Source organism: Pelodiscus sinensis, chromosome 1 (genome assembly GCF_052426305.1).
Source record: "Pelodiscus sinensis isolate ZL-2025 chromosome 1, ASM5242630v1, whole genome shotgun sequence".
Lineage (NCBI taxonomy): Eukaryota > Metazoa > Chordata > Testudines > Trionychidae > Pelodiscus > Pelodiscus sinensis.
In genome coordinates this window covers 327,916,319-327,943,904 of record NC_143052.1, presented here as the reverse complement: position 1 = coordinate 327,943,904, position 27,586 = coordinate 327,916,319, and the positions used below count along the sequence as shown (strand labels likewise).

General features: G+C 43.6%; 1 protein-coding gene across 1 annotated transcript; it reads left to right on the top strand.

Annotated features, from left to right (window-relative positions):
- The first annotated feature begins 2,831 nt into the window (after positions 1–2,831).
- Positions 2,832–26,379, top strand: MED17 (mediator complex subunit 17). The gene is made up of 12 exons (XM_075919304.2): positions 2,832–3,570; positions 4,221–4,387; positions 4,777–4,996; positions 6,892–7,028; positions 7,125–7,209; positions 9,748–9,900; positions 11,051–11,181; positions 13,681–13,865; positions 15,616–15,753; positions 19,614–19,731; positions 23,986–24,145; positions 25,172–26,379. Exons 1-12 carry the CDS (start codon positions 3,330–3,332, stop codon positions 25,375–25,377), a joined length of 1,941 nt encoding a protein of 646 aa, XP_075775419.1. The 5' UTR covers positions 2,832–3,329; the 3' UTR covers positions 25,378–26,379.
- Positions 26,380–27,586: the final 1,207 nt, after the last annotated feature.

Sequence of the window (27,586 nt, the reverse complement as noted above, 5' to 3'; positions counted from 1 at the left end):
GTGCTGAAGGAGCGATAACCACATATGGGTTAAGGATGTTAAATAGTGAGTAATTTACTAATCGAGTAGCCAATGGAATTTCCATTGATTACTCAACTAGTTGATAGGTACTTCTGCATTCCTCCTTTGAAATGTACAAGAGCCCCTATTGGGGCTCTTGTACATTTCAAAGGAGGAATGCAGAACTCTGTGTGCAGCCCAGGGCCAGCAGGAAGTCCCGCTGACTCTGGGCTACAATTGACATGCAGGCTTTGAAATGTACAAGAGTCCCCAATGGGGGCTCTTGCGCATTTCAAAGCGGAAGTGCCCTCATGCACCCTGGGGCCAGCAGGGGACTCAGTCTCCCACTCACCTGGGCTCCATGCAGCGCTGCTGCTTTGAAATGTCATGCGGAGCCCATGGCAGGTTCTGCATGGCATTTTCCGGGAACCTGGGATCAGCTGAGGCCCCCCTGCTGACCCTGAGCTCCATGTGGCACTGCCCCTTAGACACAGCACCTCAGTGTTTCAAAGGAGCAGCACCTCATGGAACGCAGGGTCAGCTCTTTGCTGCGCTGTTTTGAAATACTGTGTACACATGTGGTCTCCTCACCTCAAAAAAGGTATTTGGGCCTTGGAAAGGGTTCAGAAAAGGGCAACTAAAATGATTAGGGGTTTGGAACGGGTCCCATATGAAGAAAGGTTAAAGCAACTGGGACTTCTCAGTTTAGAAAAGAGGAGACTGAGGAGGGATATGATAGAGGTCTATAAAATCATGAGTGGTGTGGAGAGGGCCAATAAAGAAAAGGTATTTATTAGTTCCCATAATAGAAGAATTAGAGGACACCAAATTAAATTAATGGGTAGCAGGTTTAAAACTAATAAAAGAAAGTTCTTCACACAGCACGTAGTCAACCTGTGGAACTCCTTGCCAGAGGAGGCTGTGAAGGCTAGGACTATAACAGAGTTTAAAGAGAAGCTAGATAATTTCATGGAGGTTAAGTCCATAAAAGGCTATTAGCCAGGGGTTAGAAATGGTGTCCCTGGCCTCTGTCAGAGGCTGGAGAAGGATGGCAGGAGACAAATCACTTGATCATTGTCTTTGGTCCACCCTCACTGGGGGCACCTGGCGCTGGCCACTGTCGGTAGACAGGATACTGGGCTAGATGGACCTTTGGTCTGACCCAGTATGGCCGATCTTATTGATCTTCTAATGTTCTTATTATGTTCTTATGGCATTTCAAAGGCAGCGCCATACAGCTGAGCCCAGGGATCAGCTGTGCAACGCTGCCCCTTTGAAGTACCCCCTTCCCTGCCCCTGTCCTGCCTCTATCTGATAAGCTTTTGCTTATTGGATAGTTGGATTAGGCCGTAACATCCTTAGTATGGTTCCTTTGACATGTGCCATTGGTATAAAAGGCCCAAAGTGACTAACCCTCCCTGCCCCCAGCCTGTATTCTTACCCTTTTTCTGCCTGCCCTTGAAGCCATTAGGGGTTTAGCTTGGGCTAGCCAGCATACTGGATTGGTTTGTGTAGTGAGGCTCATGCTTGGGGTGGCTTAACTAGGGCTCCTCCTACTGTGGTAGGAGTCTCACGGCTCTGCCAGGCAAGGTGAAAATGAGCCTAGGGTTGCCAGGTGTCCGATACTCAACTGGACAGTCCATTTTTGTGCCTTCTGTCCAGTAAAAAAAAATTCAGAAAATACCCGACGTGCAATGTCTGGCATTTTCTGCTTTTCCAGCTGGGCGCTCGAAGGGAGGTGGGGGGAGTGGCTGGGGAAGCAGGGCCGTGATAGGCCCTGGGAGCCCTCAGCAGGTTGCATTCCCTTGTGTCTGATGTAGGAGTGACACCTTGGGGGGGGGGGGGGGGAGGAGAAGCCCTGTACGTGCTCCTGGGCGCTGTTCAAGCATGCTGTGCAGCTGTAGTCTGGAAGAGAAGCCTGCAGGTGCTTTGTGTTTAGGTGCCTTCCTTGGGCTCTCAGCCAAAACTGACTAGGGTGGAATTTCTGCTTCTTCCCACTAGGCCACCCAAAGACCTGGTTATGGGGGAGTCACCTTCCTACCCGTGCCTACTGCCTGAGTTCAGAGTTCCCAATGGTCGCCCTTCCCCCTGCCATTGCGCCCTGGGGTCTGCCTCTGCTTTGCAGAGCAGGTTCTGCTGCTTCCCCTGTCATTCCCAGCTTGGTGGCTCTTGGTAGTAGCTACACAGGGCCTGACCCCCACCCACTCTGAGCAGTGTAATCCGGCCGGGGGGAGTGAAGATGGGCTGGACTCAGGTGCTTTGTGACACAGATTCCCTTCTATGCGCAGGGAGCATGGGTAAGAGCCAAGCTATATGCAGAGTTCTTCTTGAGGTGTGAGAGCAGAGTTCAGTTTAGAGCTACACCAGCAGCTCTTTAGCAAAGGTGCTTAAGTGTCGAGTTGCCAGGTATTGACCCGGACAGGCCGGTATTTTTGCCTCCTGTCTGGTAAAAAATTTCAGAAAATACTGAACACCTAAAATGTCTGAGGAAGTGGGTCTGGCCCACGAAAGCTCATCATCTAATAACCATCTTGTTAGTCTTTAAAGTGCTACATTGTCCTGCATTTTGCTAAAATGTCTGGTATTTTCTGATTTTTTTTTCCTGGCCAGGAGGCGATGGTCCCTGGTGCTTACCAGGTTCCGCAGGGGAGCTGTCCGGCCTGGTGCAGGGAGGCAAAATGGGGGGGCAGCTTGTTAAGGCCAAAAAAACCTCAAAAGCAAAACATTTCTTAAAGGGGCCATGCTGGGGTTTTTGGGCTCAACAACTTTAGTCTCCCACGTTTTCCTTTTTTAATAGAATTTTTTCCTGATTTTTTTTGGGGGGGGGAGGGGGAGAGTTCAGTATTTTTTGTTAAACCAGCTGGGGCCCCTCACTTATGAGGCTCAGGCAGAAGGAGGAGGGGGAGATTGTTGCTTCTTCATGGCCCTGGAGAGGGCTGCTTGCTGCCCGCATGGATTTTCCCCCCCCCCTCCCCCAGCTGCCTGGGGCGGGAGGGATGTGAGAAGGCCAACCCACAGCCCGGGTCCCGTCAGCACAACTAGCGCGGGCTCCCCGACCCTGCGGCGCAGGGGCAGCAAGTCCATAAGCGCTGGGACTTGGATTTCTCATGGGAAAAGGAGCGAACGCGGGAGGAGAGTGCGGGGCGCCCGCCCCAGTCAGCTGCGTCTAGCCCCGCCCACCCGGAGCCGAGCTCTCCGGAAACAGCCGAGCTCCCAGGGCCACGCCCCTACGGGCTGTGTCCCAGGCTGCTACCCGTAGTGTTCGAGCGCAGGCTCGGCGGGGCCTGTCAGGGTCGCTTGGGCTGCGCGCTCCCCGCGGCGCCGGGAAGATGTCGGGGGCGCCGGCGGTGCGGATCAGCATCGAGTCGGCGAGCGAGAAGCAGGTGCAGGAGGTGGGGCTGGACGGCAGCGAGACCTACCTGCAGCCGCTCTCCATGTCCCAGAACCTGGCGCGCCTGGCGCAGCGCATCGACTTCAGCCAGGGCTCCGGCTCCGAGGAGGACGAGCCGCCGCCGCCGGGGGCGCAGCCTCGCGACTGGATCGCGCCCGGGGACGCCGAGGATGAGGAGGGTGAGAGAGAGAACGATGGGGGGCAGCGAAGAGCCCCCCCCCCCGTTGAACGCCCCCTACTGGGACCCAGCCTCCAGGGAGGCAGCGCCAGATCCCAGCGGCCGCCCCCGCTGAGCATCGCGCTAGTTCGACCCTTAGCGAGGGGGCCGCCTGAAATCACTTAACCAGGTTGGGGGCCATGTTCCAGCCCCCGCCCCGTTGTAGCCTCCCTCAGTAGCTGAGAAAACCATCACGGTGCTTAAAACCCGAGCTTGGGTGACCTGTCATTGCCGTAGTCTCTACGAGCCGGCTGATAGCGTGTAACCTGATCCATGCATTGGAAGCAGTTCAGATCTTGAACAAGCTCCCACTTAAATGACTTGGCTTGGTCACTGCAGACCCCAAAATAAAAAGCATGTGCTGCTGCTGCTGGAACTGAAGAGCTATATCTCTTTTGCTGGGGCTATAACAGACTCTTATTTTTTCTGGCTTTGGCACAGAGAACATTTAACATACTCAGACCTACATACATAAAATATAAATTTTATATGCACACTTTCAGATTATTTCCAGACTGTTTATGCTTTGCCTTCAGGTTAAGGACCAGTCTAGTATAAACACTCGATATGCTAAATGCTCCTATAAACCTTTGTTTTGTTTTTGTGCTTTAGGGTTGGTAAAGTTTCAACCATCCCTTTGGCCTTGGGATTCAGTGAGGAACAACTTAAGAAGTGCCTTGACTGAGATGTGTGTGCTCTATGATGTTCTCAGCATTGTCAAGGATAAAAAATTCATGACTCTGGATCCAGTTGTGCAGGATCCACTTCCCCCAAAGCAGGTACAAACCTTATTGATAAATATCTACCAATAATTTAATACGGAAGATCCTATTAAACTTCTTACATAGCCACAAAACAGGGATAGCCTTGGGCAAGCCTCCTCATGCTGTCCTGCCACAGTATCTTGTCTTTGAACTGGAAGGACTATTTCTAGGGGAGAGAACATCAGTTTCAATGATGTGTCTGCTTGAGGCAGCTAACAGGTGCGCCAGTCACAGTAATGTGATAACTGCAGATGAAACTAATTTCAAATTAAGTTACTGACTAGCTCAGCTGATGATTTTTAGTCACTATCCATTTCCAATAATTATAACTCAGAAGATTTGTTTAAAAATTAAACATATATTTTGAAACAGTGTAAAACTGGAATTTATTTTCCTATTTCCAGAACCCTCAAACTTTACAGTTAATTTCAAAGAAGAAATCACTAGCTGGAGCAGCCCAAATCCTGTTGAAAGGAGCAGAAAGGTTATCCAAATCGGTTGCAGAAAACCAGGAAAATAAGCGACAACGAGATTTCAACTCTGAGCTCTTGAGATTGAGACAGCACTGGAAACTGAGGAAAGTGGGAGACAAAATCCTTGGGGACCTGAGCTACAGAAGTGCAGGTATGGCAGGTCACCAGTTATCAAGGATGAATCTTATATTTCACTACAGAATTTTTGATAAGTAATTATAAATGCCAAAGTTGGAAAGGAATGATTTGCAGTGGCAAAATACTATTGAGAGTTCTGTGAAGCAATTAGGAAAAGGAGAACTGACATTTAATGCCAAGAGAAACTTCCTGATATTATTATTTATTTAAAAGCAGGTCGGAGGGACATCTATCAGAGATGATCTATTCTAGATGGTGCTTGGCTCTGCCATAAGAGTAGGGGACTGAACTTGATGACCTTGCAATGTCCCTTCCAGTTCTAGTATTCTATGGTATTGAGATCTCAAAGATAATGATAAAATTGCACCACTTTTGGTACATGGAAAGTAGACTATTCAGAGCACTAGAAAAGGTACTCTTAATGAACAATCCTGCATTGGGGTGCGTTAGGTGAATAGTAGTTCTTGTTCATCTTGTATTTCTATTATGTAGATTTGTTCTGTAATTTAAAAAATAGATATTGGTCATTTTTTTATTTTCTGAATTGATATACAATCCCCATATTGCAAAGTACAGACTTCACAGTACTAAAATGTGGTTTATACAGTATTAATAAGATTATATTATTGAATAAAACATACCGTATTTTCCGGCGTATAGGGCGACTGGGCGTATAAGACGACCCCCATCTTTTTAATTAAAAGATAGGGTTTCATCTTATACCCCAGCGCCCCGCCGCCTCCTTTGCTCCCGGTGTCCCTGGTCTGCTGGAGATGGTCCCCAGCAGACCAGAGGCACCGGGAGCAAAGCCGCCAGGAGCGCCTGGGCTCCCCCCCCCCCCCCGCCGGAGCTCCTCCGCGGCTTTGAAAGCCTCGGGGGAAAGCCGGCGGGGGGGCATCCCAGGCGCGCCTGGGATGCCCCCCCCGCCGGTTTCCCCCGAGGCTTTCAAAGCCGCGGAGGAGCTCCGGCGGGGGGGCAGCCTATGCGCGCCTGGGATGCCCCGCCGCCGGCTTCCCCCGAGGCTTTCAAAGCCGCGGAGGGGCTCCGGCGGGCGGGCAGCCCATGCGCGCCTGGGATGCCCCGCCGCCGGCTTCCCCCGAGGCTTTCAAAGCCGCGGAGGGGCTCCGGCGGCGGGGCATCCGGCGTACAAGACAACCCCCGATTTTTGGGGGATGTTTTTTAACTTCAGAGGTCGTCTTGTACGCCAGAATATACGGTACAAGATTCTATAGCCTGGGAAAGAGTTGTGTGTCTACAAAAAAGGTAGTTGGTTTTGTGGTTGTTCATACAAGGTTATATTGTCCTAATGTTTCTGTTAAGCAAGTGATGAACTCCACACATACATAGTCCATGTTGAAATGTTTGCACATGATTGAAGGTAAGCCTTTTTGTAAGTGTTCGCAGCCTAAGAGGGAATGAAGCATCACCACTGCAATATGGAAGAACCACTTTATTGTACCATCTAAAAAATCTGTGCATTGGATTTGTTTAACCTAAATTAGAATTTTAAACATTATGTGGAAACATTCTCATTTTTGAGTTGGGAGTAAATATTCAGGTGCAGTATCCCTTATTGGAAAAATCACAGGTACCATAACATTTTAAACCGATAACTTCCTTCTCAGTCTTTCTTACCTCCTTCACTCCCCATGTCCAGAAAAAAAAATGGAAACCATATTGCCTAGATCATATTGTTCTACTGCATTTCTTAATATTAATGTGTAGAGCCTCTTCAGTTGACAGTTCTGCAGTGTGGAGAAGACATTTTACTGAATTGTTCATTGGGGGAAAGTTCAATGCTAGTCTATCTTTTGTATGATGAAAAGATGAGAAGACTTCTAATCCACGAAAACATTGTCTCATGACATTTTTCAGATGTTTTCATAATATTTTCTGTTTCCCTTTTAGGGTCCCTCTTCCCTCATCATGGCACATTTGAAGTGATAAAGAACACAGATATTGATCTGGATAAGAAGATACCAGAGGATTACTGTCCTTTGGATGTTCAGATTCCAAGTGATTTAGAAGGATCAGCTTATATAAAGGTTTGGCAAACGTGTTGTATAGTTTCTGTACTATTTTTGTGTTCTGTATTCCAATTACATGACAAGTAACATTGTTTTTCATTTTCTTTTATACAGGTTTCTATTCAAAAGCAAGCTCCAGACATAGGTGACCTTGGCACAGTTAATCTTTTTAAAAGACCTCTGCCAAAATCAAAACCAGGTATAGCTATACTCCATTTTTTAAGTTGCAGGCCTAAGGATTGAGTCTGCATTTAACATTAAGTTGGGGAATAATATATTATGGGAAAAAAACTTGAGTAGCATCGGAAAATAATCAAAGGGGAAATAATTTTCTCATTCTTGATTCAACTGAAATTCTTTAGATAAATACATTTGAAAACCTCATTTTGTAACCCCTTCAAAAGATACATATGGATATGTTGCTGTTGAAGGCATTAAAATTCCTTCAATACCACTAATGCACATACTTAGTTTCTAAAATAAACAAATCATTTTTAACAACTTTAGGAAGAGAGTCAACCATATAACTCAAGGTTAATTGAAAAATCACTTAATATGGGTTCAGTTTAAACCTTTTTCTCAAATTTTACTTTTATGTATTTAAATATTCCAAGAATGCAACAGGATGAACTAAGACGATATTTGTGCTAAGGATACTAAACTGCGGTTAATTGATTAGTCAAGTAGTCAATGGAATTTCTGGGGAAATACTGCACAGAACCCAGAGTCAGCTGATCCCAGGCTCCACAGTGCTGCCCCTTTGAAATGCCGAGGAAGTGTTTCAAAGGGGCAGCCGCCACACAGCTGACCATTTGCTTATTGGATAGTCAACTAGTCCTTAACATTCTTAATTTGTGCTTTTGATGGAGAGGAGCAACAAGGAGAAAGAAGTACATCAACTGCCTTTTGTAGTTCATGGAGTTGAGTAACTACGTTTTTACCTAAACTGAATTATTATTAATAACCCTTTTATTTAATATTCTATTTCAAGACAAAATTTGGATTGAAATGTGATGTCAGTTCAGAGCACTTACAGAATTATTTAAGAAACTGTTAAGAGCAAGGTTGTGACATTTATTTCCATGAACTGGACAACCCGTATTTTACGAATTAAGTTGGGGTTGAGAAGCTCATAATATTGAATGTCTCAAAATTACGATAGGTGCAGTGCATTACTTTAATCTTGTCCTTTAAACGACTGCAAAGCAATTTACAATGCATTAAAAGTGTTGGAATGTAAAGGCGTGTTAAAAAAAGTGATGTTTATGAAGAACAAGTCATGATTTCACACACACAAGATTGTGGTTCTAGTGTAAATGTAGTGTTTAGATGATATCTATACATTAGAAACACAAAATGTATTCCATCAGTCTTCTGTATTTCTTATGGATTAAGCCCAGGAAGAAGCGCAAACAGATTAACGAGAACTACATGAAATAGTCTTCAAGGAGTGAAGTTGGAGTTATAGTTTATGTAATAAATATTGACATTGCAAGTTACTCAGTTCTTTCTAAAATGGAAATTTATATTCTGTGCACCTGTTCAGTAGTAGCTGCCCATTTATTTAGTAATGTTGGATAAAAGGGGCATATTACTCCAGTTCTCTAAGGTCTGCATTTGCTGCATATTAATGGTGTTAATGTCACTTTAAAGTCCTGAATGATCTGATGTCAGTGCATGGGGGAGAAGCTGTTTGATGACAACTGAAGTGTCAGCTTGAATATTCTTGCATATTTCTGAGATTTAAATGTTTTAAGGCATGGCATTTTAAGTGAGCAATAAGAAGTATTTGAGGCAAGGAGAGTGTGAAAGCATTGGGAATTAAGTCTAGTGAGGATATAATTGAAATGATAGTGGTGTAGATCATGTGAATTGGATGCTCCTAGTTACCCTTTCTTCTAATACAAGCACAGGATAACATCCAGTCCAAATGAAAGATGATATATTAAAAACTGGTAAGAGGAAATGTTTTTATAACATTTATGGAATCTGGGGAATTTATCATAAGATATCAGTGAATCCAAAAATTAAGCAGGATTTTAAAAAGACTAGATGTTCTTGTGAATAATGACCTTCACAATTTCAAACTATGACATGAGACCTCCTGCTTCAGAAGTCAGTTTTAGGCTTAGAAAGGAACTTCACTTGTTTACACATTATGCCACAAGTGTTCATTACAGAGATTCTTCACCTTCTGAAGAATGCTGCACTAGATAGATCACTAATTTGGTCTCGTGTCAATCTTTGTGTTTATGACAAAGCCTTAATTTGGTACTCTGGCCAACAATTTTTAAAAATAGGAGCCTAAATTTTGGGTTCTAAATTAATAATTGACTTTCAAAAACACTATGTGTTTAAGTGCATGGGTTAATTTTGCAAATCTCAAGGTACTGTTTTGAAAATACTTTCTCAGTTTGAAATCTCTTTGAGGTACAGACTGTCATCTTAACTGTTCATTCAGTGCCCTGCACTGTGTAGCAAATCCATGTAGGTACTAGTGCAATACAGATAGTTAATGTGCACATGTAAGTTTGATTACAATTCAGTAGGGGTTTGTGTTGATTCACGTAATGGAGATATTATAACAAGGCTCGGTTCAGGTGGGAACAGTAGGCTAGATTTTCCTCACAGTGGTCACCTGGTGCCTTAGTCATTCTCTAACAGCTGACATCTGAATTAATAAAATAGGTTGCTGTTTATTGTTTCTTTGAAAATTTGTATGGTTCATGTTTTTCAGGTGCTCCACATTGGCAGACAAAACTTGAAGCTGCACAAAATGTTCTCTTATGTAAAGAAATATTTGCTCAGCTGTCTCGAGAAGCTGTTCAAATTAAATCACAAATCCCTCACATTGTTGTGAAAAACCAGATAATTTCCCAGCCTTTTCCAGGTAAGAAACCTTGAGAGACTCTTGTCATGGAACATGAAATCCACAGAATTGTCTGTTTTAATCCGGACTTAAACTTTGATTTGTATGATGTTTATGCAAGATCAATTGACTCCTTGTTAATTTATTTTTACCAAATGAAGAATAGGATTAAAGGTGCAGCTTCCCTGAAAACCACATTCTGAATCTGATCATTTCTGACTAAAATGCTTTTTTTAAAAACTATTCACATGATGCACTTATTTCAATAGCAGCAGTACTAACAACAAAAGTGTTGGTAGTCTAGTGCACCATGTTACGGAAATAGGACTTTGAGGCTCTTTAGCAATCTTCTCCAGTGCATGGAAACTATAAAACTTCTGGCTGATTTGTAGTAAGTACTTGAATAGAGCTAAGTCTAATATCCTACAGTCAGGCTACTCGAACAATATGGGGATTCTGAAAGCGATCAGTTGGGGGTCGCACACAGGTGATAAGCGCAAAAAAAACCCAACCTCTTGCTAATATAGCCCCTGACTGAGAGGCAGAAAGATACTCCCCATGTTCTCCTTGCATACCAGTGCCTAAGGGAACCCAGGCTAGTAGATTTTGTGCTCCAGCCCCCTGGGTGGGCTGCGGGGGAGGGGGCTGGAGTGCCAGCACAGGCTCCCTAATACTGGGTGGAGAGCCCTGAGCTTCAGGGGCTCGGTGCAGGCAAGCTGGGGCCAGATGCAGACCTTGGGTCTTAGGTTCCCCACCCTTGCTCTGTCCTCAAAGTTGCCAGGGAATCCTGCACCCCTGCTGAGGGTGATCTTGACTTCCACCTTCCTAAGGTTTTTTTGGATTGCGTCAAACAATAATGAATGGTGAACTGGGTGATATGAGAATTATTTATTTACCAGTATGCTACAGGTCTAACTCTTAGGAGACTTTTCCTTTTCTTTACTTGATAAGGAATTATATTTATTAATTAGCTTGAATTACAAATTTGCAGAATAATCAGATTTTCTTTTCTGGTTTCCATAGTCTGACTTTTTTTTGAATTTCTCTGAAACAGCATTGATTGAGAAGCTGATGATTTTGAAAGGGGATAAGAGAAAGAAAAGAATAAGTTGCCCTGTCTCACTTCTACTTATTAGCATGAAAAAGTTGAAAGTTATTTTGCTTTATGCAGGTTTGCAGTTGTCTATTTCTTTGTGTCACTCTTCTAATGATAAAAAATCCCAAAAAGCTGCTTCTGAAAAACAGAGTCCAGAAGATCATCTCTATGTTCTGGAACACAATTTGCATCAGCTGATTAGAGAGGTAATTCATTTTTATTTGAACGTTGAAGTTCTCTTATTTCTCATTCATAGTCCCATTATGTCATAACACCAGTGGCCAGTGATTTTCTGTCCACCTGTATAAGGCATGTCTGTTGCATGTCTAAGAAATGCCTCCATTATGTAGATGTGGAAAGCTAATATCAGGAATTCCACTTGAACATTCATGGGATATTGTTCCCTGCAGGGATGTTACAGAGCTTCACTGGTTAAACGATAGCACTTACCCAGTTAACCATTTTAACTTAGGTCCTACTGCCCAGCCCCACCGGAGCTGATCCGGCTTGGCGTGGCTGGCCACCGATGCCAGTGTCCACTGACAAGGACTAGTTAACTGGTAAGCATAGTAGTAAGCCTTATGCTTACCGATTTAACATCCCTAACTTTTAGATGTAGCCTCTAAGTTGGATGCTCATTTCAGGAGAATAGTTCGTAAAGACAATGCTTAACGTAGAAAGAACAGTTACTTACCATAATTGTGAGTCTTTGAGGTCAGTCTCACTCCTCTTTTTCACTATTCTGAAGATTTACTATACATTCTTGATTTATTAGAAGAAGCTGTGTTGTGGTTGGAGCTGTGCGCCCTGTCATCAGTGTGGGGGAGTCATGAGGCCCTGCACCCCATCCACAGTCAGATGTAGCTGTCAGCCAGTAGATAGAAGGGAAGGTTTAATAGTCAACAGGGATACAATATAGGACAGTCTTTTCAGCACGGTAACCAGAAGCAGTCAGTACAATCCATCTTGGGGAGAGGGGGCTCAGAGCCTAGGCCCGTGATCCCTACCCTGAACCCCAAGCCAACCAAGACTAGCTCACACACCCAGCAAGCCAGTCCCAGCCCCCTCCTCCTGCTTTTGTCCTGCTTCCATAGAAGTAGGTGTCACATGGTCACACTCCTTCAGGGTTTTGGTTACAAAAGGCATCAATCATTGGGTATGTGGGGGAGGCTATCACGCCATAATTCCCATCATCATGTAGGTATTCGTGCAGTGCCCAGAGAAACTGAGGCACACAACCAGGCACACATTTTAACCTTGCTGGACACAATTTCTGACTTGCAAGTTGCTATTCTCAGGCCAAAAAATCTTCAAAAACAAAAACTGCTGAGTAGGAATTCACATGCAAATTTGACATCCTGAAACAAGGTTTAAATAGATGCATGGAATGGTTCTCATGTTACAATAGGTAATTTCTCATTCAGGTACTCTACCCTTCTCATCATTGTTGGAGATAAGCCACATCTCTCTGATTTAATTGGCACTGATGTCACACTCCCATCTTTGTATCGCATCCTTTTCTATTTTCTTCAGAATCAAATCTAAAATGGTTGTCCTCTGCCCTGCCCATTTAATAGGTTTGGATTTTTGTTCTAGAAATGCCTCTTCCTCCTCCTCCTTCCTGATGTCACTCCTTTTTTTTTTTTCTCCCTCTTAGACCAGTTGAAAGTCTCTGGATAAAGTTTATCTCTCATTTTCTTCTGCATCTCAGAATTAGTGTAAATATTCTCGATGCATAATGCAACACCCTTTAGTTTTCTCTTCCTTGTTGTGCAAAAGAACCACATAAACAGAGGAGCAGACTACACAGGGAAATATAAAACTTACTGTACATAAAGTGCTGGTGAATGCACACAGTAAAACTGGAGAAATAAAAGAATACGTCAGCTTTTCTTACTGTGATTATATGTGTTAAAATAGCATGCAGCACTTCTTTGCCAAAATGTGATCTTTTTAATATTGTCCTTTTAAAACCAGGGTGGGGAACCTACAGCCCATGGGCCATATCTGGTCTCTGGCTGGCTTGGAACTATCCCATGGCGAGGCTCAGGGCTTTCACCTGCAGCGCAGCCAGTCTCTGAGCTTCAACACCTCTGCCTGGCTGGAGCACATGTGCCGGCTGGCCTTCTTAAGGGGGAAGCCCTAAGCCTTGGCACCCCACCGGGGATACAGAGTGAGTGCTGGCTCACCCTACTGCATGGAGAAGAATTGAGCCATTGCCTCCTCTGGGGATGGAGCATGAGCAGAGTCCCTAATCCCCGTTGGGAGCCATGTCAGTGAGACTTGGTTTTATGTTGGGTTTTGTTTTTATTTTTGCTTCTCACTTGAGTGGTTTCTAACCAATATTGCCTCTAATCTTTTCCATCCATGTGCGGAATAAACTTTTTATGTGCTCCGAGGCACGTGCAAATGTGCCCCACCAATAGAAACAAAAAAACTAACTGTGGGCACTCTGCTGATTGGCTAGGCAGTATTTGAATCTCTGCTAAGCAACCACAGAAGTGCACAGCTTCCAGGGAACACTGCCCCAACTGATTATTTTTTCAGTGGGTCAGTGGCCCCCAGCCAAAAAAGGTTCCCCATCTCTGTTTTAAAACATGAAGCAGTGTATTATATAGCTAACCAATGATGTATTAGAAGAGCATGCTTGACATTTGTTGGTTTTTCTTGCAGTCATCCCTTATAACAACTATTGTTTGTTGCAGTTCCACAAGCAAACTTTAAGCTCTACAATGATGCCACATCCAGCTAGTGCACCATTTGGCCATAAGAGAATGAGAATGGCAGGACCTCAGGCTTTTGATAAAAATGACATCAGCTCCTTACAACCAAATGAAGGGCTTCTGGAAAAGATCATTAAACAGGCAAAACACATCTTTCTGAGGCGCAGGTATGTATCCAAGCTATTCTTGATAAAGCCATAGTAAAAACTAACACTCCTGTGTTCAGAATAGTAATAGAGATGTAGCCGTGTTAGTCTGGTCTAGCTGAAACAAAAGACAGGACTATGCAGCACTTTAAAGACTAAAAAGATGGTTTATTAGGTGATGAACTTTCGTAAGCCAGACCCACTTCCTCAGATCAAATTGTGGAAGAAAATTGGCACGACCATATATATCAAAGGGATACAATACAAAAAAGTGAACACACACAAAAAGGACAAATCAGATTTCAGAACAGAGAGGGAATGAGGGGGGAAAGTTAATGTCTGTGAGCTAATGATATTAGAGGTGATAATTGTGTTTATTGGGGAAGCTATCTTTGTAATGGGTAAACACCTCTAATATCATTAGCTCACAGACATTAACCTTCCCCCCTCATTCCCTCTCTGTTCTGAAATCTGATTTGTCCTTTTTGTGTGTGTTCACTTTTTTGTATTGTATCCCTTTGATATATATGGTCGTGCCAATTTTCTTCCACAATTTGTTCTGAGGAAGTGGGCCTGGCCCACGAAAGCTCATCACCTAATAAACCATCTTGTTAGTCTTTAAAGTGCTGCATAGTCCTGTGTTCCATACAGACTGAATTAATTTTTGAGAATGTTCCCAAAACTTACTACTTTTGTTCCAGAGACTTATTTAATCTTGAATATTAGGAATGAATAACTCTCTCTCCCACAGTGACACCCATGGAATACAAACACAGAAAGTTCAATACTTGCCCTTAAAATACACCTATAGCAATGATGGGCAACCTAGGCTAGCGAGTTGTTAATGAGTAGCCCTCCTTCATCTCACTGGACCTCAAGATTGTTATAACTGAGACAGCAAACTACCCTACCCTGGGAGACTGACTGCTCTTGCATACCTAGAATTTGTGGGGTGTGCTGATTGAACCACAGCAGCACTTTGATTGGATGCAGAGGAAGTGCACAGTTCTTTCAGTCAATGTTGTATGCAGTCAGCATGCACCTCCCTTCACGTGCCCTTGCTTTATAGGTGCATGTCATTTTAGTGATACCGATTGGGGGGGGAAGCCTACGCGGACAGATACCAGCAGAATCGCCCAACCCTGCATATAGGCAACGGTAAACAGGATGTTTCATGGGTCACACACAGAACTCTGGTGTGCCACATGTGGCCTGCGGGCCACAGTTTGCTCACCGCTGCTCTACGTGATGCTTGTAATACAGAGGTAGTTGTCTCTTTGTTAACAAAAGCACTGCTTCCATCTTTTATAGTTCTTTCCTCAGTAAAGTGTGGAGACATACATAGCTGATCTGTATGCTGCATAATATATATTCAAGACTATCTTTGAGGAATTCATGTAAAGTATATCTTTTAAGCAGATGCGACACGTCCTTTTGCAATTCTGGCACCAAAACAGTTTTGTTTTCTTGTGTGTGCCCAAACTGTTCACCTTATAATGCAAATATATGTAGCTTTAGGTGTCCTTAAACTTAGTTTGTAAAATAAAGTTATTTAAAAAATGTACTGTACAGTACCAGCTAGATCAAACTGCTACATTCTCTCTACCCTGTCTTTATTTGGAGAAAAGATGGTGGCACACACTAACTAGATGACTGGAAAAACTTAAAAAACAATGAAGTCTAGCAGCACCTTAAAGATTAACACAACATGTAGATGGTATCATGAGCTTTATGGTTTTACTCTTTTTGTTTGTTTGTTTGTTTCTTTTAGAACTGCTCGAACCATTGACAGTCTCGCTAGTCGTATTGAGGATCCACAGATTCAGGCCCACTGGTCAAACATAAATGATGTTTATGAATCCAGTGTCAAAGTTCTCATAACTTCCCAAGGTTATGAACAGATATGCAAGTAAGTTTGAAAACTGAAATACAGGTTGAACCTCCTAAATCCAGACTCTCTGGTCTAGCAACATCCATGGTCTAGGAGGACCACAGATGTTGCTGGACCAAAGAGCCCCAGAGGCCAGAGCAATACAGGGGCTGGGGAGGCCCAGCTGGACCAGGTGGCATCTGGGGAGCTCCTGCCCTGGCCAGGGAACCCATGGCATTAATGGAACCTGGCAGTGGCCAGGGAGCCCCCAGCATTAGTGAGACCGGGGAGTGGCCAGGGAGGCCCACCCCAGGCCGGGGAACCCCTAGTGTCAGCGGGGTCAGGATGGCCAGGAAACCCCTGGCATTAATGGAGCCACGTGACCAGCTATTGGCAGCCAGGTGGCCTGAGCCAGGAACCAGTGTTCCCTCCATCCATGAACAGAGTGAGTTTTGTTATGTGCACCAATATTGAGGTTGTGAGCTTTTGCAGAAGTGTGCCACCATGGTACCCACCAGTTACTAACAAACAGCTAAGATATTTTTTTTAAACATTATAGAAGAAAAAAATACTTAAACAAGGGATAGCTAACAAGGTACATGCCTATTTATTTAATATGAAATAAAAAAAAATAATACTGCAAAATGTTCAGTAGCTGTTCTTTTGAGGCACAAAACAAAATTGTCCATCTTCTTGATATAGCAAACAAAATATTTTATTATTAGTATCCGTACACGAAATAGTTGTTACATTTTATGCTTAAAATTAAAGATTGTTATTTAATGGGCTCATTTCTGAACACTTTTTGTCTGCATATTGTTCCCTATTATCTAGGAAACAGGGTTTTTTAATATTTCAGTTGTTTACATATTACAGATCTTTCATTCTTCAAAGCTGGTGTAATTCAGTTCTGTGAAAATATTGAGGCATGAAATCCTTTGCATATTTTCATTTATTTATTTTTTTCTGCACCTAAGCAGTGTCTGAAAAACATGGGTGGACAGCAAGCTTCAGCATTGTAGCACCATGTTAGCACAGTCATTCTTAGATGTGGATTGCGCTCTTTTATGGGTGCTTCCTGCCTTGTACTCTGAACAGAAGGAAAGCAACTGGAGTTACCTGGGGGATAAAGGGGAGGGAGCAGCAAAGGCTTTTTATTAAAGCAGCCCAGCAAAACATGTGGCTGCCCAAGAGAGGGAAGAGGGAGAGGAGGGGAGGGAAAAGGGGACACAGAGCTGTCTGGCCAGCTGCCAAAGCTTTTTTTTAAAGCCGCTTCCACTTGCCCCCACCTCTATTTCCCCCCATCAAGCCCACCTTTTCCCACTTCCAGATATAGCATCAGGAGCTCTCTGCAAGAAGTACCTCATTAATGCAGGGCTGCAGGCATGCTGCTGCACGGTTCTGCTAACAAGATGTGTGGGTCTTAAATTTTTCCTGCGTGGCCACTCAAACACGCAGCCTACAGGGAACTATGCCAGAAACCCCAGGAAATCCCTGGTGGCAGCGTGACCAGGGAACCCTCTGGTTGAAGTGGGCCTGATGGAGATGGGCAACCTGGCCAAGCAATCCATAGAATCCCTAGCCAGCAGGGCAGTGTGTCCAGATGGCCATGGCTGGGGAAGCTACAGTGGCAGCAGGTACAGCAGTAACCAGATTTCCCCAGGGTTCCGCGCTGGGGCTCACCCTGCAGCAGTGGGGCTGGCAGCAGCCAAGCAGGGCTTTCTTCTCCTCCGGCTCCTCCCCTCCCCACTAGGAACCCCAGGAGATCCTGGGCAGCTGAGTGGGGAGCTATACCGGGCCAGCGTTTAGCAGAGCCACTGGCAGGGCAGGGAGCCCCAAGGAGAGGAGCACAGAGCAGGGCAGTCTGCAGTGGAGACCTGACCCCTCCCCTGGTCGGACAAACTCACTGGTCCGGGACCGTTCAGGTCCCAAGGGTGCTGGACCAGGGAGGTCCAATCTGTATTCTCTGAGACAACTATCTATTAAGGTAGCTAGGGTGCCTGTGTGCATACAATATTATGTTGTACTTGATCCAATCCAACTTCAGGCTGATCAACATGAGCCCAGTATTTGTGTGTTTGCTGTGTATGTTCGGGTATGGAATATTCCTGTATTTGCAGAGAATAAGAGAAAATTAAATTTTCCATAAATTGAGATGAGCTTGATTTAAAAGCAACACTCTGCCCAAACAGCTTTCAGAAGAGAACCCCAAAAGTTAAAAAGCTCTCTACCTTCTGTAGCAAAACTGTTACATTAATGTAGGAATTTTGTAAATAGATATTACCTTTTTCCTTTTTTTCAGGTGACCAACAGCATTCCTTTAGGCAAAGAGTCAAATGTTGGGCCTCCATTACTAAAAGTGTCTAAAACACTTTCCTCTATTTCCACATTAGTGGGCTGGAGAAACTGCTAGATTTCTGAACCAAGAGCTGCTACTTTGTTAATCTGTAGGGTTGTCAATAGGGAATCTGGAACTAAAACGATCACTTGTAATTTACTCCTTCAATTATTTCAGTATAATTCTGCGTGTAGAGATTCAGTTCTGTAATACAGGTGTTTATTCTTAGACTTGCATCAAAATAGAGATTCGTATTTTAGAATTAAATGTCTACACATAAACTTGCAGTGAAATAATCAAGAATTATACTCTGGTTTAGTTCCTTTGATTCCTGATGCCGTACTCGTTAAAGCCACAGTTCTGTGCTGCACTGGGTGATCATGAATTTATTGAGATCATAGATGAGTCCCATGTCGTTTGTACCTAATCGTCACCCTCTGCAGGTTTTGGTCTTTTAATCTGACAGAGAATTGCTGTTTGAGATTTTATGCTCCTGGAGCGCTTCAGAGAACAGGACTCTACTAGCTAGAATGGGATTAATGTTGACAAGAACAGAGTTGGCTGGGGGAGGGAGGATACATGTTATGTCACTTGCATCTCTGATCTTAGCTAACCAAAATACTTTATAAGCAACTTACCAAGAAACATTTAAAGGTTCGTTAGTGCTCCCCTGCTCTCTCTCTTGCTTCTTGTCAAGCAAGCGGAAGGCCAAAGTCCAAAGTGCAGGCAATGCAATATTTATTGGGGTTCCCAAATAAGCATAATCCCAGCTGTTTATACCTATAGAACTTTCCTTTCCCCCCCCTTCACCTCAATCTCTTCCTTTTTAACAAGCTTAATTTATACCTGTAGTGCTTGCCCCTTGTACCATCCCTTACAATTGATGATCATGGTCTGTTTTGGAGGATTTTGAATCTGGGCTTTGGTACCACCTCTTTTGTACCCCATGGGAGGAGCAGGGAGTGAGGTTTTGCACTGGCCAAGGCCACCTTTTCTTTGGTTTTATTGTTTTTATACCTTATCTCTTCCCCCCGCCCTCCGCCCCCCCAGTTCCCTTCGCTCCTCCCAGCTGGTTGCTTGACCTTATCTTGAGATAGGAGTTGTGGCAGTCATATATCAAACTCCTATCATATAACAGTTTTGCTCTGTCTTATTTTTTCTCATTATACAAAACTCCTTATCTTGTATGCAGAAGCAACACACACTCTCTTTGTTCCTTGTTCACCTATGTTAAAGATATAATGTCAAGAGTCAAGCAGGCAAACATAACCCAAAGTTCTATGTCAGGCTAATGAGCAGGCCTAAATACTATATTACCACTTCTAACAAGGTTCATGCTTTGTTGTTCATTCAGATAGAAGGTGTTTTCCCTATTGTTCTAATCAAGAACATGGGAGTGTCAACATGGTAGCTTCTTTATGGATTGCTCTTTAGCACATGCATGTAAGATGCTCTTAAAAGTGACCTCTTTTTAATTAGGAACTTTTATTAACATAGTGAACTGCCAACTTCCAGATAATTTTTCAGTAGAAGTACAGATTCTATATTCTTGTTTTAAAAGATCCATTCAGCTACAGCTGAACATTGGAGTTGAACAGATCAGGATAGTGCACAGAGATGGAAGAGTTATTACATTGTCTCATCAAGAACAAGAATTACAGGATTTCCTTCTCTCTCAGGTAAACTCATGTTCAGGGTTGATTTATTTTTTTTTTTACTTGCATGTGTTTGTGTTGTTGGTAATTGTGATGAACAGTAATAAGTATCATGATTGTATTTGAAAAAAATGATGTTTAAGTCTGAAAGATACAGAAACTAGGTAGAAATTCTACATGTGCAGACAAGAATATCAGTCACTTAGAATCATAGAATCATAGAATAATAGGACTGGAAGGGACCTCGAGAGGTCAAGTCCAGCCCCCCACCCTCAAGGCTGGATCAAGCTCCGTCTACACCATCCCTGACAGATGTCTATCTAACCTGTTCTTAAATATCTCAGAGAGGGAGATTCCACCACCTCCCTTGGCAATTTATTCCAATATTTGACCACCCTGACAGTTAGGAATTTTTTCCTAATGTCCAATCTAAACCTCCCCTGCTGCACTTTAAGCCCACTCCTTGTCCTGTCCTCAGAAACCAAGAGGAACAAATTTTCGCCTTCCTCCTTGACACCCTTTTAGATATTTGAAAACCGCTATCATGTCCCCCCTTAATCTTCTTTTTTCCAAACTAAACAAGCCCAGTTCATGAAGCCTGGCTTCATAGGTCATGTTCTCTAAACCTTTAATCATTCTTGTCGCTCTTCTCTGTACCCTTTCCAATTTCTCCACATCTTTCTTGAAATGTGGCGCCCAGAACTGGACACAGTACTCCAGCTGAGGCCTAACTAGTGCAGAGTAGAGCGGCAGAATGACTTCACGAGTTTTGCTTACAACACACCTGTTGATACAACCTAGAATCATATTTGCTTTTTTTGCAACAGCATCACACTGTTGACTCATATTCAACTCGTGGTCCACTATGACCCCTAGATCCCTTTCCGCCATGCTCCTTCCTAGACAGTCGCTTCCCATCTTGTATGTATGGAACTGATTGTTCCTTCCTAAGTGGAGCACTTTGCATTTCTCTTTATTAAACTTCATCCTGTTTACCTCTGACCATTTCTCTAACTTGCTACGGTCATTTTGAATTATGTCCCTATCCTCCAAAGAAGTTGCAACCCCACCCAGTTTGGTATCATCTGCAAACTTAATAAGCGTACTCTCTATCCCAATATCTACATCGTTGATGAAGATATTGAACAGTACGGGTCCCAAAACAGACCCTTGAGGAACTCCACTTGTTATCCCTTTCCAGCAGGATTTAGAACCGTTAACAACAACTCTCTGACTACGGTTATCCAGCCAATTATGCAACCACCTTATCGTGGCCCTATCTAACTTATATTTGCCTAGTTTATCAATAAGAATATCATGCGAGACCGTATCAAATGCCTTACTAAAGTCTAGGTATATAACATCCACCGCTTCTCCCTTATCCACAAGGCTCGTTATCTTATCAAAGAAAGCTATCAGATTAGTTTGGCATGACTTGTTCTTCACAAACCCATGCTGGCTATTCCCTATCACTTTATTACCTTCCAAGTGTTTGCATAGGATTTCCTTAATTACCTGCTCCATTATCTTCCCTGGGACAGACGTTAAACTGACCGGTCTGTAGTTTCCTGGGTTGTTCTTATTCCCCTTTTTATAGATGGGCACAATATTTGCCCTTTTCCAGTCTTCTGGAATCTCCCCTGTCTGCCATGATTTTTCAAAGATCATAGCTAAAGGCTCAGATACCTCCTCTATCAGCTCCTTGAGTATCCTGGGATGCATTTCATCAGGACCTGGTGACTTGCTGACATCTAAGTTTCCTAAGTGATTTTTAACTTGTTCTTTGTGTATCCTATCTTCTAAACTTACCCTCTCTCTGCTTGTATTCACTACGTTAGGCACACCTCCAGACTTCTCGGTGAAGACCGAAACAAAGAAGTCATTGAGCATCTCCGCCATTTCCAAGTTCCCTGTTACTGCTTCTCCCTCCTGACTAAGCAGTGGGCCTACCCTGTCCTTGGTCTTCCTCTTGCTTTTAATGTATTTATAAAAGGTCTTCTTGTTTCCCTTTATGCCTGTAGCTAGTTTGATCTCATTTTGTGCCTTTGCCTTTCTAATCTTGCCCCTGCATTCCCGTGTTGCTTGCCTATATTCATCCTTTGTTAGTTGTCCTAGTTTCCATTTTTTATATGACTCCTTTTTTATTTTGAGATCATGCAAGATCTCCTTGTTAAGCCAAGCTGGTCTTTTGCCATATTTTCTATCTTTCCTACACAGCGGAATTGTTTGCTTTTGGGCCCTTAACAACGTCCCTTTGAAATACTTCCAACTCTCCTCAGTTGTTTTTCCCTTCAGTCTTGCTTCCCATGGGACCTTACCTACAAGTTCTCTGAGCTTATCAAAATCTGCCTTCCTGAAATCCATTACCTCAATTGTGCTGGTCTCCCTTCTACCTTTCCTTAAGATCATGAACTCTATTATTTCGTGATCACTGTCCCCTATACTGTCTTCCACTTTCAAGTTCTCAACTAGTTCCTCCCTATTTGTTAAAACCAAATCCAGAACAGCTTCTCCTCTGGTAGCTTTTTCAACCTTCTGAAACAGAAAGTTGTCTCCAATGCAGTCCAGAAACTTATTGGATAGCCTGTGCCTCGCTGTGTTAGTTTCCCAACACTTTGCAGGTTAAATTGTGATTGACCAAATTCTTCATAAATGTTTTATGTATGGGACTGTGTTTAACTATGGGAACTGTATAACATTTCAGCTAGATGGATTTGAATTCAGACAACTAACAAAGAAGTTCATTTATATACATTTAACTGCAAAGTTTATGCTACTCACCATGTGAGCCTTCAGATCTAACAAGCATGATGTTTTTCTTGATCATAAGATGCTACTTACTTGGTGAGAGCCATGTGAGACTCCAAGATATTTTCATGCAAAACAAACTTGTCCTAGCCAAATCCCATCAAGAGTGGAGTTCTTAATAGCTAACATGCCCTTAATTAGCATCACTAAACCTGGCTGGTTACATGGCATTGGCTTCTCCTTGTTTCCAATAACTAAATCGGGGTGGACAGCTTGCGAGCCGCATGCAGCTCGCTTCCCCCCTCCCTTCACCCTCCCCTCTAAAGTGCAGCTCACAAAGCCGCCCCTGCTCCTCCCCCCAATGGCCCCTGGCTCCCCTGTGCTCACCGGCACTGCCCCCAAGATGAACGACTCGCTGATGCTACCTCCGCTGACAACTGAGGTAGCACGGGCTTCCTGCGGAGCGGGGGCAAGTTCTGCAGCTGTGTGCCAGTGCCCGGAAGCAGCAGGGGAACAAAGTCCACGGCATGTGACGGACCGGCTGTTCTCCCCTACCTCCCCCAACAGCTCACGTGGTACCTAAAACGCCGGTCCGTCACGTGCTGTGGACTTCGTTCCCCTGCTGCCTTCCTGTGCACGGGGCAGGAGGTGGGGGTCCGGGACTGCGCCAGCTCTGGCTGCTCTGGTCGTGTGTGCTGCCATGGGGAGCGGAGGAGCAAGGTGTGTGCTGCCCAAGCATTTGGGGCTTAACATTGTCCAAGACTTCTCCCTTCCCCCGCGCAGGAAGGCAGCAGTGGAGTAAAGTCCCCATAGCGCTGACTCCAGCTGCTCGGGCGGTGCGTGCTGCCGTGGGAAGCGGGAGAAGCGCCCCTGGCCAGCCGGGGGCCAGAGCCATGTAGCCTCCCCCTCATGGCCAGATGGAGAGTGCTAGGTACTACACTTCCTCCCCACTCCCTGCCAAACCAAGAGGACTGGGCCAACCCTGTTCTTGACCCAGCCCCACCCCCTGGCGGCCGGATGGGAGAGAACTGGGCCAGCCTCAGTGTGATACAACTCTTCTTCCCCCCCACGCACACACAGACAGACTGGCTGGAGTGGGGAAAGCCAGGACAGGCCAGGGCTGCTACACTTGGACCTGGCCCTCCCGGGGGACCATGGGAAAGCTGGGGCTGCCGACCCCTGGAGAAGGGGGGTGGCGAGCATAGCAAGCAGGGCCCTAGTACATTTAAAGACTTACAGTTTGATAGTCAGTGTATACAAGATATACATCTATCTATCTATCTATCTTTATCTCCCCCTCCCCCAAAATGAGCTAGTAACAGGCACGTACGAAGGCAGATTTCTACTTTCTATTGTATGCATTGAGGTATTTTCATAAAATGACCAATTCTTCTGAAATGGAGCAGAGGAGGGTAATTGAGGGGAAGTCATTTTTTTTATTTACTAATATAGGCCAGGAAAAAAAGAATAGGAACAAGAACAATAAGAAATGATCATAAACAAAAAGCCTAATCTTCTGTTATCTTTCAGATGTCACAACATCAAGTACATGCAGTTCAGCAGCTGGCTAAAGTGATGGGATGGCATGTGTTAAGTTTCAGTAATCATGTGGGTCTGGGACCAGTAGAGAGTATTGGCAATGCATCAGCAATAACCGTGGCATCACCAAGTGGAGACTATGCTATTTCAGGTAGAATTTTGTATGATTATAATAGAAAGGTATGAAAACTATAGATTTTTCTAGCACTTAAACGCTCAAGGATTGATTCTATATGGCTTTATTATATAATGAAGTATTTTATAAACAAGCTTTTTTTTTTTTTTCTTGTGTGGAATTGACATCTATGGAAAGTACTAATTCAATCAAGTCTGCTACTCATTGCTGTTTAGTACGTGGGGTAATTTGCTTAAAGCATCTGACGAAGTGGGTCTTCGCCCACGAAAGCTTATGCTCCAGTAAATCTGTTAGTCTATAAGGTGCCACAGGACTCCTCGTCACTTTGGCTTAAAGCCTTTTTTAAAAATACTGATTTGTTCTGTAATAAATACAAGAGAAATAGATTATTGCATATTTAAGATATGTTTTACTATGTGCAATGAAATTAAATAAAGTAACTTTGCATTACACATAATGAGGCCATTAAAATTCATTATTCCTAGCCTTTGTGCTTCCACATACACTGATAATGCAACACTGAAAAGCTTTGGCCCCTTCACTACATCAGATAGAGCTAAAAAAGAAATACATGTACTATCAGAGAAATATTTGCAACAAAAATGTTGTAGGACTTTGTAATTGTCTCTTTTAAAAGATGAGTACACTCTTACAGTGTAATCTGTCAAATCATCTTCTGGAGAAGGCACATAAATACCTAAGTTCCTAAGATACAGACTTGGGATAAAGCTGAATGAGAATCGTTTTAAGATTCCGGTGCTCTTTTAATTTTTCTGAATACAATTGACTTTTGGTTTGCTCTGAGCAGGAAAATGTGCAAAAGAGCAATAAAAACATTCAGGGGAAATGTGAAACCTTGAGAACAAGCCAGAAGACTTCATTAGAAGTAACAATATTTTAATTATTTGTCTTGTTTAATAAATTTCCATATGGTAACTAAAGGAAAAATGTATGGCTAGTATACTGCACATAGGGGTATTTATTAAGATGGATTAAAAAACCTGAAAGGGTTTTTATTTATGTATTTTCTGCTCATTGCAGTACGTAATGGTCCTGAAAGTGGCAGCAAAGTTATGGTGCAGTTTCCACGGTGCCAATGCAAAGACCTCCCGAAAAGTGATGTGCTACAAGATAGTAAATGGAACCATCTTCGTGGGCCATTCAAGGAAGTTCAGTGGAATAAAATGGAAGGACGTAATTTTGTATATAAAATGGAGCTCCTCATGGCTGCCCTAACTCCATGCTAATAGCCTGACATTATACTAACAAGGACATGGGATTGCCACTCTTTTGTAGTGGTATCGATCAGCACAACAAAGGGAAACTGAACCTCGGAGATACGTGAAAATAGTGCAAAAGTGTTCACTTTTGCAGCTCTATAGAGATGTATCCAGTGTGATTGTCAGAACTGTTACTTGCTATGTGAAATAAATACAATCTTTTTAAATGCCCCTTTCAATGAAAGTTTTAAAATGACATTAAAATAAAATCTTATTTTTGTAGCTTAAAATGTTGTGATGCTGGGATATAGTTCTGAAGACTGCTCTTTATTGAAGATGCCTAAAATTGCCTTTGCTGTTGATTACTGACAGTAACTGAGAGAACACCTGACTAATTTATATGAACAAATTTCTAAAGACACACCAGGTAACAAACTGTAATCTGGTAATATTTGAGCGATTCACATCCAACTGGCTGTCCTATTTTTCCCAGCTCAACAGCCTGTTTATTCCTGAATGGAAAAACCTCTGTTCTCATTGCAGTTTTCCTTAGAAGACTGCCTGTAAGCTCTTCTGCAAAATGATGATTTTGGTCTTTAGAGAGCATATATTATGCTATCACTGAGCATTTGTGGGAGGTGTCCTAATATCCATAGCATGTTCCGTGACTTGCCCCTTCTGACTATTAGTGGATTTTTTTGGATGGAAATAGACAATGACAGAGACAGTGAAGCCTGTAATGAATTATTAAAGCCTCATAGGAGTTATAATTCAGGTCATCCTTATGGAGTGAGTCTCTGACATGTGCCCTCAAATTGGAGGGTCTGGATCCTACTTTGGTGTGGCTTCTGGACATCATTTCCTCTAATGGTTTAAGAGAAACGAAGTTTGTTCACCCGGAAGGTGTGAACAAGTGCATCTTTTTAATGCAGATAATATTAATGTTCTTTAGTGCCTTTCTGGCAAATTTTCTATCACCAGTAATCATGGATCAAGTCTTTGAACTAGAATAAATCTACGTAGGTATGATTTGGATCTTGCTTTTTCTTCCTCTTCCCTGCCACCCAAACGAAGGCAAAAAGAAGGGGTTTCTCTGTATTTAGATCAGAAGCCAGATACAAGAAGTTCCCTCTTCTAAACTGAATTTGTCTATATGGACTCATTGTGCAAATCCCAGACAAGGCTGAAAATGGGAACTGTTGTGATAAACATCTCTTGTCATTTTGTTTGCAGTTCTTGTCTGCTTTGCCATTGCAGATACTTTGGGTAACATGTTCAGTCATGCTAACTTTTTGGGGTGATTTGAGTGACACTACAACCAAACAGGAAAGAATAAGGCACCATTTCTGGGTGAGATTGAAATGTACATTAGTTTGCATCATAACTAAAGATAAAGCTTATCTATCTTGCCTGAGATTGAATTGCTAGTGGTTTGTTTTGGTATTTATCCTTCGTATAAATTTGTACCTCCTATGAATCACTCCATCCTCACTCACTTTCATCAGGCTGGGGCAGAGGAGTGGGGTGCAGGCTCTGGTCTTGGATTAAGGGACCTGGAGTGTGAGAGGTTCTGAGCTGATCTTGGAGCAGGCAGTTGGGATGCCAGAGGAGGTTCGAGGTGCAGGCTCTGAGAGGGTGTTTGGATTCAGGGGTGCATGGGGTTAGGGCAGGTGCTTGGGTTGCAGGAGGGGGTTCATGACTGAGGTAGGAGTTTGGGATGTAGGCTACAGCTGAGCTCTGTTAACCTCGGGTGGCTTTTGGGTGGTGGTGCAGTGAGGCTAAGGCAGGCTCACCCCTGCCCTGGCCCTGCACCACTCCCAAAAGCAGCCAGCAAACTCCATCCCAAGTCCTGTTTTGCCTCCTCTCTGCTTGGTGGAGAAAGGATACAGAGTGGGAAAGGGGGCATCTTGACATCAGTGCCCCTTCTCTCCCTCCTCTGCCCTGTCCAGAAAGCAGGAGGCTCCCTAGGGGGAGAGGTAGCTTAGGTCAGGAGATGGGCAGCAGTAGGGGAAGGGGCAGCTGACGTGCTGGCACTTGATAGCCTCTTGGCCAAGCCAATCAGGACCACCTCTTGGAGGCTCCAAGCTCATCTGGTTGGTGACCACTGGATTAGACCATATTACTTCTGCGGTAATAGTGACTATTTCAGTTATCTTCTAGTGGTAAAACTGAAAAAAACTTAAATAGCTAATAGTCCTGCAGCACCTTAAAGACTAACAAAACATGTAGGTGATAT